This window comes from Ursus americanus, chromosome 4 (genome assembly GCF_024610735.1).
Source record: "Ursus americanus isolate L20-20 chromosome 4, mUrsAme1.1.p, whole genome shotgun sequence".
NCBI lineage: Eukaryota > Metazoa > Chordata > Mammalia > Carnivora > Ursidae > Ursus > Ursus americanus.
In genome coordinates this window covers 77,945,802-77,958,964 of record NC_142130.1, presented here as the reverse complement: position 1 = coordinate 77,958,964, position 13,163 = coordinate 77,945,802, and the positions used below count along the sequence as shown (strand labels likewise).

General features: G+C 33.2%; 1 protein-coding gene across 2 annotated transcripts in view; it reads right to left on the bottom strand.

Moving 5' to 3' along the window:
• NCAM2 (neural cell adhesion molecule 2) overlaps positions 1 to 13,163 on the bottom strand; it is a 506,926-nt gene that overhangs the window by 123,918 nt on the left and 369,845 nt on the right. For both annotated transcript variants that reach the window (XM_087861739.1, XM_087861738.1), the window contains exon 9: positions 6,479 to 6,629. In XM_087861739.1, the coding sequence (XP_087717865.1) occupies positions 6,479 to 6,629 (151 nt within the window). The remainder of the gene's footprint in view (positions 1 to 6,478; positions 6,630 to 13,163) is intronic.

The following is a 13,163-nucleotide window of genomic DNA, read 5'->3' as shown; positions in this document are numbered from 1 at the left end:
ATTTCAAAAAGTCTAACATGCATAAGCAAAGCCCTAGAGATGAGAAAGAGACTAGGAAAGAAACATTAATTGAAGAAATAATGTCCAAAAATGCTCAAATAGATTGACAAATATAAATTTACAGATTCAAGCTCAGTACACCCCAAACAGGAAAACTCAAAGAAAACTAAGCCTAACACATCCCAATCAAAGCAATGAATAACACAGATAAAGGAAGTATCCTGAAAGCAGCTAGTGAATAATGACACATGGCTTACAAGGAATTCACAATTCAAATTATCATGAATTTCTCATCATAAACCAAGGAGGTTAGAAAGATAGTGGAACCAAACCTTTGAAAAAATGTCAACCCAGAATTCTTTCCAGGAAAAAAAAAATCCTTCAGGAATGAAGGATGAGGAGAATATTTTCAGGTGGAAAAAAAAATAGCATCTATCCCAAAAATATATGTTCTAAAATTAATGGAGAAGAAATTTCTTCAGGTCAAAGGACTATAATATCAAAAAGAAATTGGATCTTTAGGGATGAAGAAAGATCGAAACAAATGGTAAATGGATAAGTAAATTAAATATTTTCTCTTCAGTTCCTAAAAATATGAATGACTCTTCAATGCAAAATTTATCATAATTTCGGGTGAGATTTCAGTGGATGTAGATGTAATACCTATTAAATCAGCAATAAAAAGATCAGCGGTGGGGCAGGTATAAAGGGATACATATGGTTGGAAAGTTTCTTTATTTAATATAAGGTACCAAATATTAGCTCTATTAAAGACTGAGAAATGTTAGGTTTGTGTATTATAATTCCTAGAGAATCACTTAAGCAAAACAATACCAAAAATATATTCCCAATACACAAATTAAAATAAATCATTAAAATCTCATATAACTCAAAATAATGTAGAAAAAACAAACAGAACAGGAGAAAACAGAGGGAAAAGACAGAAAACAAAATTTTATGCCTGAATGAAACTATATCAATAACCGCTATTCGATTTAATAGTCTAGTCTATGAACTATGGGCAAAATATAGTCCAAGGACCTCTTATATGTATTCTTATAGTTAAGAATGGTTTTTACATTTTTAATCATTTGTAAGAGAGAAATGCACGAGCCTTTAAGATAGTTTGTAGGTGACGGAGACCATATAAGGAAAACTTAAAATATTTATTACGTGGCCCATTTATTGTTGATCCCTACTTCAAACACTCTAATGTTAAGTTAGAGACTGACAGAATGAATGAAAAAGCAATATTCTGTCATATGCTACCTAAAAAGACACAATTTAATTTCACGTAAAAATACAACTAGGTGGAAAGTAAATAATGAAAAAGAGTGTATAAACAGTAAGCATAGAAAGGTATGAGTAGTTATCTGAATATTAGTTAAGGTATATCAAGACAAATGATTAGTGGAGAGAATAAAAGAAGTAATTCATGAGGCAGACATATGTGGGAGAGAGAACAATGACCTCCCCCCAACCCAGAGATATTCACCTCATAACCTTTGGAACCTGTAAGCATGTTATTTTACATGGCAAAAGGAACTTTGCAGCTGTAATGAAGTTCAAGATGTTGAGTTGAGAAGAATATCCTGGATTATCCAATGTGGGTCTCATGTAATGAAAAGTCAGAGACAGAGAAGATGTGAGAAAAGCAGCAGAATTAGAGTGGGGTGATGTGAGAGAGACTCCATCTGCCATTGCTGACTTTAAAGATGGAAGAGGACCAAGAGCCAAAAAATGTGGGCAGATTCTAGAAGCTGAAATGGACAGAAAACAATCTCCCCTAGAGGCTCCACAAAGGAACATGGCCCTACAGACATTTCATTCCAGTGAAAATCATTTTGAACCTCTGATCTCCAGAAATGAAAGATAACGTATTTATGTTGTTTCCAGCAATTAAGTTTGTTGTCACTGGTTTTAGCAGATATAGAAAATTAATACAACACACAAGCTATCCATGTGCATGGCCTCACTGAGCCTAAAGATACATGATGCAAAACTCATGTGAACAAAAATGTTCACAATCGCGGTAGAGGATTTTTAACACCTCTCACTCTGATAAAACAGCTATACAAAACAAGTAAAGACGGAAGATTTAAACAACTCTGTCACCTATCTGTATCTAATTGATATTTATAGAACACAGCATTCTATGACTGCAGAATACACCTGTTTCTCATATACACTGTGTATTTACTGACATAGATCATATGTTTAGACATACATCTCCATAAATAAAAAAGAATAAAAAATCACACAATGGGGTATTTTTAAACAAAACTAAATTATATGAGTAATAAATAACAGCAAAATCTCTAGGAAAACATTAAATACCTGGAGATTAAATCCTTACAAATACCTATGGAACAATGATGAAATCACGAGAAAAATTAGAAAATATTTACAACTATTTGAATGACAACAGAAATAGGACATATCATAATTTTTGGGTTGCATGAAGTATTGCTTATTGGGAAGTTGAGAGTTTTATATGGTTATATTAGAAAATAAGAAATATCTAAAGAAATGAATATTCCACTTCAAGAATCTATAACCAAAGATCAAAGCAAGTCCAAAATACATAGAATGGAAATAATGAAAATAAAATGGAAATCAACAAATTAGAAAATAGATTTATATATAAAGATTGTAAATTAACAAAGCCCAAAGCTAGTATTTTGTAAATATCAACAATATTGGCAAATCCTTGGTTAGAAAAAGGAAAGTCTTTTTGAAAATAGTGCTGAATTATTTAGATAGATGTATGAAAAAATAATATATATTGACTCCACAAAAATGAATGCGAAATAGAGCATAGACTTTAACACAAAATCTAAATCAACAAAACATTAAAAGAAAGCCTAGGGGTGCCTGGGTAGCTCAGCTGGTTAAGCATCTGCCTTCGGCTCAGGTTATGACCCCAAGGTCCTGGGATCTAGCCCCGTGTTGGGCTCCCTGCTCAGAGGGGAGTCTGCTTTTCCCTCTCCCTCTGCCCCTCCTCACTGCTTGTGCTCTCTCTCTCAAACAAATACATAAAATCTTCAAAAAAATAAAGTAAAAAGAAAACAAAACAAAATAAAATAATAAAAAGAAAGCCTAGACATAAATCTTTGTGGCCTTAGTTTAGGTAATGATTTCTTAGATGGAACATGATAGGAATCCAATTTGATAAGCTGGACTTGAGAAAAATTAAAATCTTTTGCTCCTCAAAGAAACATATTTATTCCAGAAAAAAAGAACAACTATGTCTACATAATGTTCAAAAATGTTCACAAAAGCTTTTTGTAATAGCCCCGCACTGAAAACAACCAAATGCCCATCAACAAGAGACTAAATAAACAAACTCTGTTTTATCCACACAATGCAAAAACAGGAAAACATTATAAATTTTTGATTCGTATTCAACATACCAATGCATGTTGACTGAAAGTGCTTAGCAAAAAATTAAAATTAATGTGCGATACCATATATATAAAGTTTTGGAAGTGCAACTAAGTTATAGTGATAGAAAGTAGACTAACAGTTGCCTGGGGAGGAGAGTGAAAGAACAAATATATTACAAAGGAGCTTGAGAAAATTGTTGGGGGTGATGTAAATGTTTGTTTAGATGATTGTGATAGCTTTGCAGGCACATCCTTATGTCAAAACTGATCACATTTTGCCCTTTATATATTGGCATTGTACTATGGTCTAATTATATTTCAATAAGGTTGTGAATAGGGGGTATTTATTTTTCTAATTATTTCTACTAAAGAAGAATAAAATTAAATATTTAATTTTTAAAAAAAGGAAAAATTGATCATGTGCCTTAAAAGCTATCAATAAAACAAAACAAAAATTATTCTTAAAACAATGGTCTAATAGTTGAAAAAAAACTGTTTTATTATTTTTGAAGTAGTTTTACCTACCCAGCTTCTAATCACCAGGAAACAACAATCTCAAGGAATGTTCAAAGAATTCTCGAAACATTCTTTTACAAAGCGAGTTTTTTTTTAATCCTTCCTAAATAAGAGATACTATAAAATTTGCTCATGAGCTTTAGTCTTCCAAAAAATTAACTTTAGAAAACGAAACAGGCTGACCAATGTCTAAACCTTTAAAGCAATCTGATCAAAAGCAATTTGCACCTTGTTATATCAGTCCTTGAAAACCAGAGAGCCCTACGTATGGTTTGTTCATTTGTTTTGTATTAAAGTATTTAGGTTATTAAAAGATCAGAAGAACATGCAATTTGTACTGCAACATACAATCACGTGTTGACCCATTATTTTCTACCTAGTTGAAATCACTAACAACTAAAAATCTCACGTCATTTTACATCAGCATTTCACATTACCTTGATATTTTTCTCCATCTATCACTGCGAAATTTGAATTCAAGTTGAGGTCTGATTTTAATCTCTGTCAATCCCAGTGTTCTAATAAAGCATGAGCTCTGTTTTATTCATTTTGTGTCCATAATCACTCAGTACTGGTTCTAAATCTTAAACAGCTCAATGAAAAGACCCTAAGTTTGATATGGTCTGGATTTTTAAAATTCTTTTCAATGAGGTTTTAAAACATAGACACAGAAATTATAGATCTTAATTTAACTTTTTATTTATTTCATAATTAAAATGTAGGTAGGTGTGCATGGAGGGCAATTCAGAAGTTCTAGGACACCTTTGAAGGATGTGGCTATGCTTCAATAAAAGCATTTTTAAATGGTTAAGTATGATGAAGCCCCAAGAATTTCTTCCTTCAACCTTCTTAATTTACATATACGGAAACTGAGATCCCAGGGATGCAGGTCACACAACTAATTAGCACCAATCCTAGCACTGGTATAGTAACCTAATATTGCCTATATGACCTAGTCTGCCTTACTGTGTTTTGGAAATATCGACAGAGCTCATTTCTCATGAGCTCCACTTTTCTGAGTACTTACAGCAGTGATTTAGTAATAATTCTATGATATGTCAAATAAGCTTTTAAATATTTACAAAATGCAAAGGAAAAAAAACCCTATATTAAGTTTTATTAAGAGAATATGATTCCTACTACTTTTTTAGCACAGTGAGAAGAGGCTGGAAGTATTCTATGAACTTCCCTTCCAAACTGGTTGGGCAACTCTAATATAAATCATGTTTTGGCACCCTTAAACTTTGCTCATGTAGGTTCACATTAAAGAAAAGGAAAAAAATAATAAAGTAAATTTTTGATTAAAATACATATTTTGAATTACAAAATATAAACAAACATGTTGAAAGTTTGAGAAATATTTATAATTTGCTACAAATGCTGTTGACTTGACAAAAATTTATATATACTAATACATAACATATTAATATATATATAATGGGAAAACAGCAGTAAACAGGACTAGGAAAAAAAGCTAAATAAGTTATTAGCATCACTTCTTCCTCTGTGTGTCCTAAATAATATCATGGCTTTTTTTGTCTCTCTTTTTTTTTTAAGATGTATGATGGCAATAAAACAACTTTCTTAGAAGTTCTCTAACTTTAGCAAATGAAATCTGTAATTTGTGAAATAATTATTTAATATCCTTCATATTTTTTTGTAATTGTTTAATTGGCCTTTCCATGAATTTCTTAACAAGAACACTTATGAATATGTAAAATAATATGGATTATTTGTGTCTGTTCTTGAAGCAATTTTTGCTTTCTAAAGACATTATCAGTAAGAGATACATCTTATTCACAGTTATCATTACATTCTATCAATGTTAGTGTGCTAGAAATTCTCCAATAAAAATGTTGTGTCATTAAGAGCATCTTACACACTCCCACTATGATAGTTATGCCCCCTTGAACATCAGAGAATCTCCAACATTGATGATTCCTGAATATTTATTGAAAATAATATTAAATTTCTTTCTTTTTATGAACATATATGTGAAATTATTCTAAAATCCCATTCAATGATGTAAGATGGATTGTGCATTTACATTACCTTCATATTCCCCAAATCTCACATCTCTTTGTCATAATTCTCACTTACAGACAACAAGCGTTATTCTGATAAAATATGAATGTTGATATATTCAATCATTTTAAAAACACTATTTCATATCTTATGAGGATGTAAAATAATTCAACAAAATAACTACACAGGTGAAACAGAGGACCATTAATATTATAAATAAATAGATAAAACTCTAAGGAGATACTAACCAATTACTGATAACTAATGCAATTCAATTTATATTGCGTTCGGGTTAAACACTACAAAAGAGAAAATCACAATTTTCAGAAAAGCAGTATCAAAACCACTAAATATATAGCACTGTGCAATGTCCTATAACATCCACTAGATGTCTCTAATAACTGACTTTGAATGGCTGCCTTCGTTCTAGGGCTATGCGTCAAACACCGAATCTTGAACTACAGAGGTATTTTGAGGATCCTATCAAAATTCATATTTTTCAAAGCAGAAAAAAGTTGTTTTAATAAACATACAAAAGGAAAATAACTTACATTCAATATCAAGGTACATGCTCTTTTGGTGCCCTCCAATCCTACTTGCAGCTTCACAGTCATATCTCCCTGAATCTGACAACTTCACATCTTTAATACGCAGTGACGAGCTTCCATGCTGCCCTTTGACTTCGATACGGCCGTCTGGGCTCTGTTTACATCGATTCAGGAAAAAGAAAGATTTTACGCTTGTTTTGTACGAAATGATGACCAAACATAGGGTGTTTATCACATATATAATAAATGAAAATAGTCTTACCTGCATTACGTTTTTTTTTGAAAGCAATGTTTCTGTATTTATGACTTACTGTTTTTGGCTTTTCCATTTTACCTGCCCACTTGCTCACAGGGACACTAACATGTAGTAAAAACTTCAACACATGTTTTATCAACCTCTTTTATTTAGTGCACTCTGTGCTTTTCAAAAAGCTTGCATGTTCTTCCAGGAAGCGCTTTGTGGGCTTCCAATTATGTTCCTTGCAAACACAACAGAACAACAATGCCTATTCAATTCTGGCTGAAACCCACCAGAAAATGGTATTCCTCCTTGACTTTAGTTTCCTATTTCACCATGTAAAGACAATGTATCAAGATGTATGAAAATTAAAGGCTTTAAGAAGAATTTATAGTTATTTTTGAATGAATGAAACAGCACTGCTTATAAGCCTATTTAGTACATTACCCATTAACAGATAAATTATTAAAAACAGCACTATATAAGTCATTCTTAGAAAGTCAATGGAAACAACATGGAAAAGATTAATCACATACTCCATGAATATTGATGCAAATCAAGGAATTGCTTGTAATCCAATAGACTATAGATTACACTTCAAATAAGAATTCTTGTGTGCAACCTAATTGGTAAACCTACAATTGTTTTCTTAAATCACTTAAATACCTTTATAGCACACATTTTTAAAGAGACAGTTTATTTACTGAATTTTACTTTGTGCAATCTGGAAATGTAGTGAGATTTGGCATTTTATAATTCATTTGCAACATGTACTTTACTATTATTGAATTATGTTCAATATTTGAGGTTTTTGTGCCACAATAACAACTGCCTGCCACACATTTATTTTGAAATATTTAAGTTATTATGTAATAATATAATGGTTGTTTGATTTTCTATATAACTGAAATTCAAATAAATTTCAATACCTGTATTTTGTATTATTAAAACTTGTTTATTTTCTTTTATTAATATCGACAGACTACTTTAAAGCTCTTTTTCAAACATGAAGTTGATTGGGCACAATATGATCACTTTTTTGCTTTTGAGTTTTATACAGGCATGCAATTACTATACAACCATATCAATCACTCATAATTCATTGACTATCATTATTGTAAAAATGTTCTTCAAAAACAAAGAAACGAAAACATGCTGGGAATGCATTACGCAACCCAGATCAGGCCAAAAATATGTTCCCCAACTCTCAAGTATTGCTAAAAAATAGCAAAGGTGAGGCTTTCAAGCAGAAGGCATTCTCTTCTGCCAATATTTAAGATGTTTGGCTGCCAACCCAACTACTTACTTGAGAGGAAAGAAAAAAATGCAGAAACTCACATAAGTTAAAATTAGAATGAGTAAACTCAAAAGCAGAATGGCCAATGTGTTATACAAAGTAACTACTTTTTGATAACTAAAGGGGTATTAGTTCCTTATCTTGATGCACCTCTATCATTGGACCCTACTTGAGCTACCCCTCCTTCGTTAAGTGCAGACTTTCCAAGGCTTCCAGGAAACCCACACTCTCCTGTGTTTTCTCCCAGTGTCACTTTTCTGACTACATTTTAGTCTGGGTTGCAGCTTCCTCTCTCCCTGGGGGCCCTGGTTTCTGTCCTGGACGTAACCAATGCACTGTGTTTAGACACTCTCATTCCCTCCCATATTAGCAGTTGCGATCTCTAGTCACTTTCTCCAGGCTGGATCCTGGAGAGCTATGGAACCAGATATGCCTCTTTCAGGGCATGCACATTTGAGATGTTTCTCAAACCACCATGTGCAGATCTGAACATATCACTCCCTCACCCAGCATAATCTGCTCTACTCCTGCGATTTTCCCTTCCATGAATGGTATGAATTGTTTCTCATGCCCCACGCTAGACCATGTCTTCAGTCTTGAATCAATTTCTGAACCTTTTTATTTTTAATTTTAATGATGATAAATGTCAGTTTATCGTCTTGTTCAACATTATCACTTTCGATGGTTAGCAGCTGTGTTTCCATGGACTTATCTGCTCTCTGCTTCACCTATTTGTAGTCTTAGTCGTGCCGCTGATTTGGAAGAACACCGATGGGCATCTCTGGATTTCAGAGAGAACAATCACACTCAAAGTGAATGTGACCGGAAAAGATTCCCTGACTCTGCAAAAGCCATCAGCATTATGTTATTTCCTACGTTTCTCTAGCAAAGTCTCATTGCAGATGCAGAAATTATTTTTTGTGTAGCTAAGAATGATTTTTTAGAAAGCAAACTTCTAATTCTCATAACAACTTCATGAAGGTTTCGTATCCCTTGTGCTCTATAATCATGAATAACATTGTATTGACGTCCGAATAAACTCCCAATGACTCAGCCTGACATTTAAGGACTTCCATGTGACATCCTCTTTCTGTCTAAGACATCTTTTTTCTGTCTAAGCACACTTTACAATTTGGATACCGTTAATTTGGCTTCCAATTAATCTGAATTACTGTCATTTCCATAAGCACCCTCCACAGCCCTGTCTCAACCTTTCCCCCTTTACCCCCTCTATATTTACATGGCAGGATTCTCTCATTATTCCTTTAATTTCTTGGGAAAATATCAATTTATATTCAAAAAAATTGACTATTGTATATCATTATTAAATGCACCACTTTGAACTCTGCTTTGCTTAGGACACACTACTTTTTCTAATCTTATTGGAACTTCAGAATTCATCCTGTAGGGTAATATTATACTTGAACAAATGTGAGAACATTTTTATTTTTATGGTACTTTATGTTAAAGTCACCTGGACTAGTACCAAGGACAGAACCATTATATTCTAATACCTTTAAAGCAAATTAAGTTATAGTGAAATTTAGATGTAGTTGAGTAAAGGAAATGTATTCTTCCAGCTATTATTTTCTATGAGTTATAAACTTGCATTTAGTATCTTTATTAATGGGATAAAATACCTTATTAATGATACAAAACAAATTCTTCATTTTTCTATTAAGAAAAAAATTATTCTTTCACAGAATTGAAAGGCAAATATACCTGCTTTGAAAACAAATAGGTCCTCACGTTGCTACCTGTTGTAAATGATATGGTATTTGACTTAGGAAAATCTACTGGTGTCTGTAAAATTAGTATGGTATTAGTAAAGATGTTAGAATTGAGAAGTTATTTTCAATGTATCTGGAATTATTAACAGAAATTCTGGAAGAACAGAATTTCTTTGGGAAGGTGTGTGATTCCCTGGGAGATCATAAGTCATTTTCAGACTTGACATTGGCTCTATAATAATTACAATATTCATTTGTCTCAAATACATACACTAGAAGACCAAAGTCATTCCTTCTCATATCTGACATTTCAAAGGACATCTTTCTCTTTGTGCTACAAAAAGGCATTACACATCTCTGAAAGAAAATTAATTTATATCTTGGCTTTGATTCACCACCTACCAAAGATTCATTTAAGACATCTGATATTTGATTGAGACAGGTTAATGGGCATATTAGCTGTCCATCTAGTATTTTCAGGTTCTATCACTGCATTAAGTAAGTTGATTAGAAAGAAAAGTGCCTGACTATACATTATTATTCCAATCCTTGTAGAAAGGCACTCTTTGAAATTTGATTTAATGTTATATTCTTTGCCTTTCCAGAAGGTCAGTTTAAGAACTGCTTATTTGAATAGTATTTCAATATTTTTATAAAATGGTTATTTATAGAGTTTACTGAAAAAATGGTTGTTTATACAGTTTACTGTCCTTTCAAGAATCACTTGATGAAATATCTATATAATTATCTCCTGGAGTTTAGCTCCAACACAAATATTTTGTTGTCAATTTTAATTGTTGGACGTTTGAAATTATACAGTGTATCACGCTTATAGGTTGTTTTGTGACCTTACCCGACAAGACATTTATTGCCAACTTTAGAACCCAATTGTAGTACATAACAAATTTGAGGTGACAGTATTCCTCATCTTTCTTTTTCATACTGATGTCATTGACCTCTTTGGCCTTTTGGGAGATTGGTGAATCATGTCACTTAGTTACTCAGCAATTGTTTTCTTGTGCAATTATTCTACAAGAAGCACTCAGGCACTGGGGATACATGTTGAGCAAAACTGAACAATTTTTACCCTTTGGTTAATTAAAGTTTAGCAGATATTAATTTTAAAAAATAATACAAATAAATTGAAAAGTACCATGTAGGAATAGCAAAGTTTCATCTTGGGAGTGAGTCAATGGAGGAGTGGAGTAGAGTTAGAGGAATGTTCCCTGATAAACTGAAGTGTGGATTATGAACTGAAAATAGTGAATGAGGAACAGTTTTGTAGAGAGAATTCCAAGTCTGGGCCCCCAGAAGGCATAAGAAGGAACTGAAAGAAGCCAGCAGGCACAGAGAGGAGAGGAAGGGCACATGGGATCTCCTGACGTTGGACAGGTAAACAGAGACAGCATGCCGAACCCCAGACAAATACAGACATCCAGAAAATGTGCATCCCCTTATTATACATTCTGTTTGCCTTTTCCTAATGGCATTATATCTTTATCGACTGTAAATTAAATGCAACTTCAAATACTTAGAAGTAATGTCAAAGCATAACTGCTAATTACATAAACAAGGAAATACTTTCCAAAGGTTACTGGCATTAATTTACCCAAACTAACCTCTCAAAAATGTGTTAACATTGTGTTAAGTTGAATAATTTCTGTGAAGAATTTTAAACAGAAAGAGTCTCTTCCTTCCTTATAAGAACCTATACTTACTCTTAGCATTAATTTCCCTTTCCTCTGAGCTTGCTCCCAGCTTCTTAATTTTCTTGCTATTTGATTTTCCTAAGCTGAATTTTACAATTACCCTTCTTCCTAGCATTGCAAAATCATGTAAGGAAGAGTAATATGTACAATGTAAGTTCTTAACTTACATAATTTTTCCCTACGTTCTAGTGCCCCCTTCTCTTTGTATATAGTGTCGATAATTTATTCAACAAATAGGAATTGAATATAACACTGAGAGCAGGTAACAATGGTAATTAGACACTGTTTTAAATGTTATACATTTATCAGTTCACTTAATCCTAAATAATCCTAGTAATACTACTATAAGATTTAGACTAATATTATCCCCACTTTAAAAATGAGGAAATTGAGGAACAGAAATATTAAACACCCAGCTTCCACACAGCTTACAAACAAAAGCACCAGATGTCAAGGCTGTCTGGCCCTGGAGTTCACATTCAGAATTACTTTCCCTCTGTGGCCCATCACCTCAGCTGTTAACTGTGCGGTTGAACTACATTAACCAAAGCTATGTGATACACATTATGTTGGTTTCTGAGGACAGAAAAATGGATCAGAAAGGCAAAGCCTTTAGTTTCATAGGTCAAAGGGCTTAGAGGAAAGAGATGACAAATCATAATATACGCTGGTATAGATGAAGTTTGGGAAGCACACATAAGACAGTCTACCGAGGTGGGGGACAATGTCTTGTAGGTAACTCTGTCTAAACTGAGACCTGAAGGGTAAGTAATAATGATGAGCCAGGCACCAGACCAGCTACATAATTTGCAGGACCTACTCCAAAATGAAATGTAAGGTCTCTTGTCCAAAAAATATTGTGAATTTCAAGGCAACCACAGTAATAGATTGAAGTAAACACAGGGCCCTTCTGAGTATCAGGCTCTATGTAACTGCATGTGTTACATTCATGAAGTTGGCTCTGCTCAAGCAAAAAGGAAAGAAAAGAAGGAAGGAAATGGGAACTACATAGGCCTAAACCAGAAGGGACAATGGCATATTCAAAAAGATGAAAAAAGCTCAGCAGAACTGGAATATTCAATATAAAGTGGAGGGGTAAGAGATGAAGTGGCTGGAGAGGGACAAGGTTGCTGTAACGAGCCTCAAAAATCAAGGGAAGACCAGTAAGAACATGAAAAGATGCTCAGCACCATTAGCTACCATGAAAGTGTCAATCAAAACCACAATACCATTTCACACCCTCTAGACTGTAATCAAAAAGACAGATAATAGTGTTGGTGAAGCTGTGGGCAAATTGGCACTTTCATGCACTGCTGGTGGGTGAGAATGAAAAATGGAGCAGGTGCTTTGGATAAAAAGTGTGACAGTTATGCAGAATGTTAGACACAGAGTTATTATATGACTCAGCAATTACACTCGCAAGAGAATTAAAGATGTATGTCCACACAAAACCTAATACGTGAATATCCATAATAGCATTATTAATAAAACCAAAAAGTTAAAGCATCACAATGTCCATCTACTAGTGCATGCATAAATAGAAAGTGATATATTCATACAATGGAATATTATATGGTAATAAAAAGAAATTAAGTACTTATACAGGCTACAATACGGATGAACCTTGAAAACATTAGCTTAAGAGAAAAAAGCTAGTAACAAAGAATACAGATTGACTGCTTCCATTTATATGAAGTTTCCAGAGTAGACAAAT